The sequence below is a fragment of the Loa loa genome (assembly GCF_000183805.2).
Source record: "Loa loa unplaced genomic scaffold supercont3.589, whole genome shotgun sequence".
Lineage (NCBI taxonomy): Eukaryota > Metazoa > Nematoda > Chromadorea > Rhabditida > Onchocercidae > Loa > Loa loa.
The window spans coordinates 7202-10145 of NW_018108769.1; the positions used below are offsets into that span (position 1 = coordinate 7202).

The 2944-nt window shown below is 21.1% G+C and overlaps 1 protein-coding gene across 1 annotated transcript in view; it reads left to right on the forward strand.

Moving 5' to 3' along the window:
• LOAG_18856 (hypothetical protein) overlaps window positions 1–1618 on the forward strand; it is a gene marked incomplete at both ends in the record, with an annotated part of 7039 nt that extends 5421 nt beyond the window's left edge. The window contains 2 exons of the mRNA XM_020451517.1: window positions 299–510; window positions 1454–1618. Coding sequence (XP_020304689.1) covers window positions 299–510; window positions 1454–1618 — 377 coding nt within the window. The remainder of the gene's footprint in view (window positions 1–298; window positions 511–1453) is intronic.
• Window positions 1619–2944: the final 1326 nt, after the last annotated feature.

Genomic DNA, 2944 nt, shown 5'->3' on the forward strand with positions numbered 1-2944 from the left:
TACTTCATCATAACAACATTATTGAAAGTAACAATTAATTAATTCCCAATTGCTTTCTTTTGTTGAACTTTTACACTCTTACATAAAAATGAAATTTAATTTTTTTATTCCTCAAAAAAAAAAAGACGACAAATTAAAAAACAAATTTCAAAAAGAAAAAAATTTTAAAAATTTAAAAAATTTTTTTAAAATCTTTTCAATGTTTTTTTTTTTTTTGGATAAATGTAATAAAATTAAAATTAAACAAATTTTTTCATAGTTAAATTGTATTAATATAATAAATGTTAATAATTTACAGGTTTAGCATTTTGCAACAACATTATCGAAATCTTAATATTTGTGGATAAAATTGATAATAGCGAAAATGAGAGCGCATTTGAGAAAAGTGTTGAAATTGCGAATATTTTAGTCTCATTGAATTCATCAACATCAATTTTCATCTACCTCATCTTCAGTTCAAAATATCGTACTATTGTAAAGGAATATCTTGGCTTACAAAATGTTGATAAGGTATGAAGTATTAATTTGATAAATATTCTCATTCTACTTTATCCATTATCGTAGTAATATTTGTATCAAATTTTTTAATTTGTTTTCAAAATGTAAAAAATTTTTTTTAAAAATTATTAAGATTTTAATTTTAATTATTAGGATAAGATAATGTAATTTTTAATGTAATTTAATATTTATGCCATCTTTTGATAATATCAATGAATTAATGATAAGATGAAAATTACAATTTTATAATTTAATACTTTTTAAGGAATTATAGAAAGTTTTTCTTTTTTCTTTTTTTTTTATTGGTACTTATAGTAAAAGTATAAAATTATTTATTTTACTCTAAAATTATCGTTTATCATGATTTGTTAATTCGAAATCCTAAAAGTTTTTGCTGATATACAGTGTATATCGTATTCTAAGTATGTATCGTATTCCTTGAATAAATGAATAGAGCTATCACCGCTTAGATAAAATACGGTAGCAATTGAACCGGTAGTAGAAATGAATAGTAAAAACAAACAGTTCAGACAAAAAAATATTAGTAGGAAAAAAAAGAAATCAAACCTTGGACCATATATTTTACATATTACAATTCAAATTGCTACGTTTAATTTTATCAATAAATCAATAAATCAATTGATTAAAATTTGATTTATTAATTAAGATGAAAAAATTTATCCATCATTTTGTTTAATTTTTAACATGCATAGAATTTTAATTTGTTTTTTTTTTATCTCTAAAAATTTTCAAAATCAAATTTTCAAATATGTACGATAGAATATCATCTTGAAAATATTTATCAAATTTGAAATATTATAAAAAGAAAAAAGAAAAATATTTTATCAAATGATAACTTTTTTTTTTACCTTATAACTTTAAATGATAACTTCCAACTTTATCAAATGATATGCTTTTTTTTTTCCATCACATTGATAATTTTATTATTTTATAGGCTTATAGTGGTACATTATCAGCAGCAACAATTACAGTACGACATACATTTGATTATCCATTCCTTATGCATGATAGAATATCATCTCGAGGATATTTATCAAAATCAACAAAATCTCGTCTATCTACCACATTACGTTTTCCAATTTCATCAAAACACATTTGATAATAAATAAATTGCTAATTAAATGAAATTAACATTAAACGGGTAATTATCTTTTTCTTTTCTTTTTTTTTTTTGTTTTCAATAAATTATTTTGTAATTTTTATCATTGATTAAAATATTTTACATTATTACAACAACAAATAACAATAGAAAATGTTTGATTTCAATTAATACTGGCAAAAATAAATAGCTTATTTGAATTTAATAATAGATTAATTATCAATGGTTAAATTAAATTAAATCATTTTATCAGTACAATTATTGGTAATTAATTTAATTAAATCACCAATCCCTTTGCTATGTTTTCTTTAAGCTAAAATAAATAATTTTATTTTAAAATTAAAATTTAATCGGTAAAAAAAGAAATTAAATTGGAATAGATACACTTAGAAAGTTTCAAATTTTACCTTTTTTTCTCTTTTTTCTTCTTATTACTTTCAACTTCTATCGGTTTTTATTTGAAATAACATAATGTATAATCAACCAGTCATATGTATTATTGGAATATTGAGTACAATTTCCATATGCAATTGAAAATTTGCGAATATTTTCTTCCAATTCTACCATTTCAATAATTTTATCATTAAAAAAAAGGAAAAAAAAAGAAAAAAATTAAAGGAAAACCTGTTGACCTGTTAATTGTTGTCATGGAAAGTTTTTTTTTTTTCTTAAAGTCATGATCTATGACCTATGAAATCAGTTATCTAATCATAAAAATATAAAATTGTTAAATATAATTCAACAAAAAATGCACTTAACTAACAATATGAAAAGAAGGAATCAAACTTTTTCTAGAATACTATGATCTATGATCTATGTAAATTATCCATGATTTCTAGTGTGATCTATGATCTATGAGTTGAATTATCTAATCATAAAAATATAAAATTGTTAAATATAATTCGACAAAAAATGCATTTAGGTAAGAATATGAAAAAAAATCAAACTTTTCCAGCATGCTGTAACTTATGATCTATGATCCTATGAACTGTGTTACCTAATCATGAAAATATAAAATTATTAAATATAATTCGAACAAGAAATGCATTTAGCTAAGAGCATGAAAAAAAATCATTTCTAGCATGCTGTGACCTATGACCTATGATCTATGAATTGTGTTAACCTAATCATGAAAATCTAAAATTATTAAATATAACTCAACAAAAATGCACTTGATTAATAATATGAAATGGGAAAATGTTCCAAATTCTTCCACAGAATGAATTATTTAACTGAAATAATCAACTGGAATATATTTGAGACTAATAATTAAAAGTTAATTGGATGAGCTAATTAATTTATTTTTTACTTTTTTTTTTGAGCGAT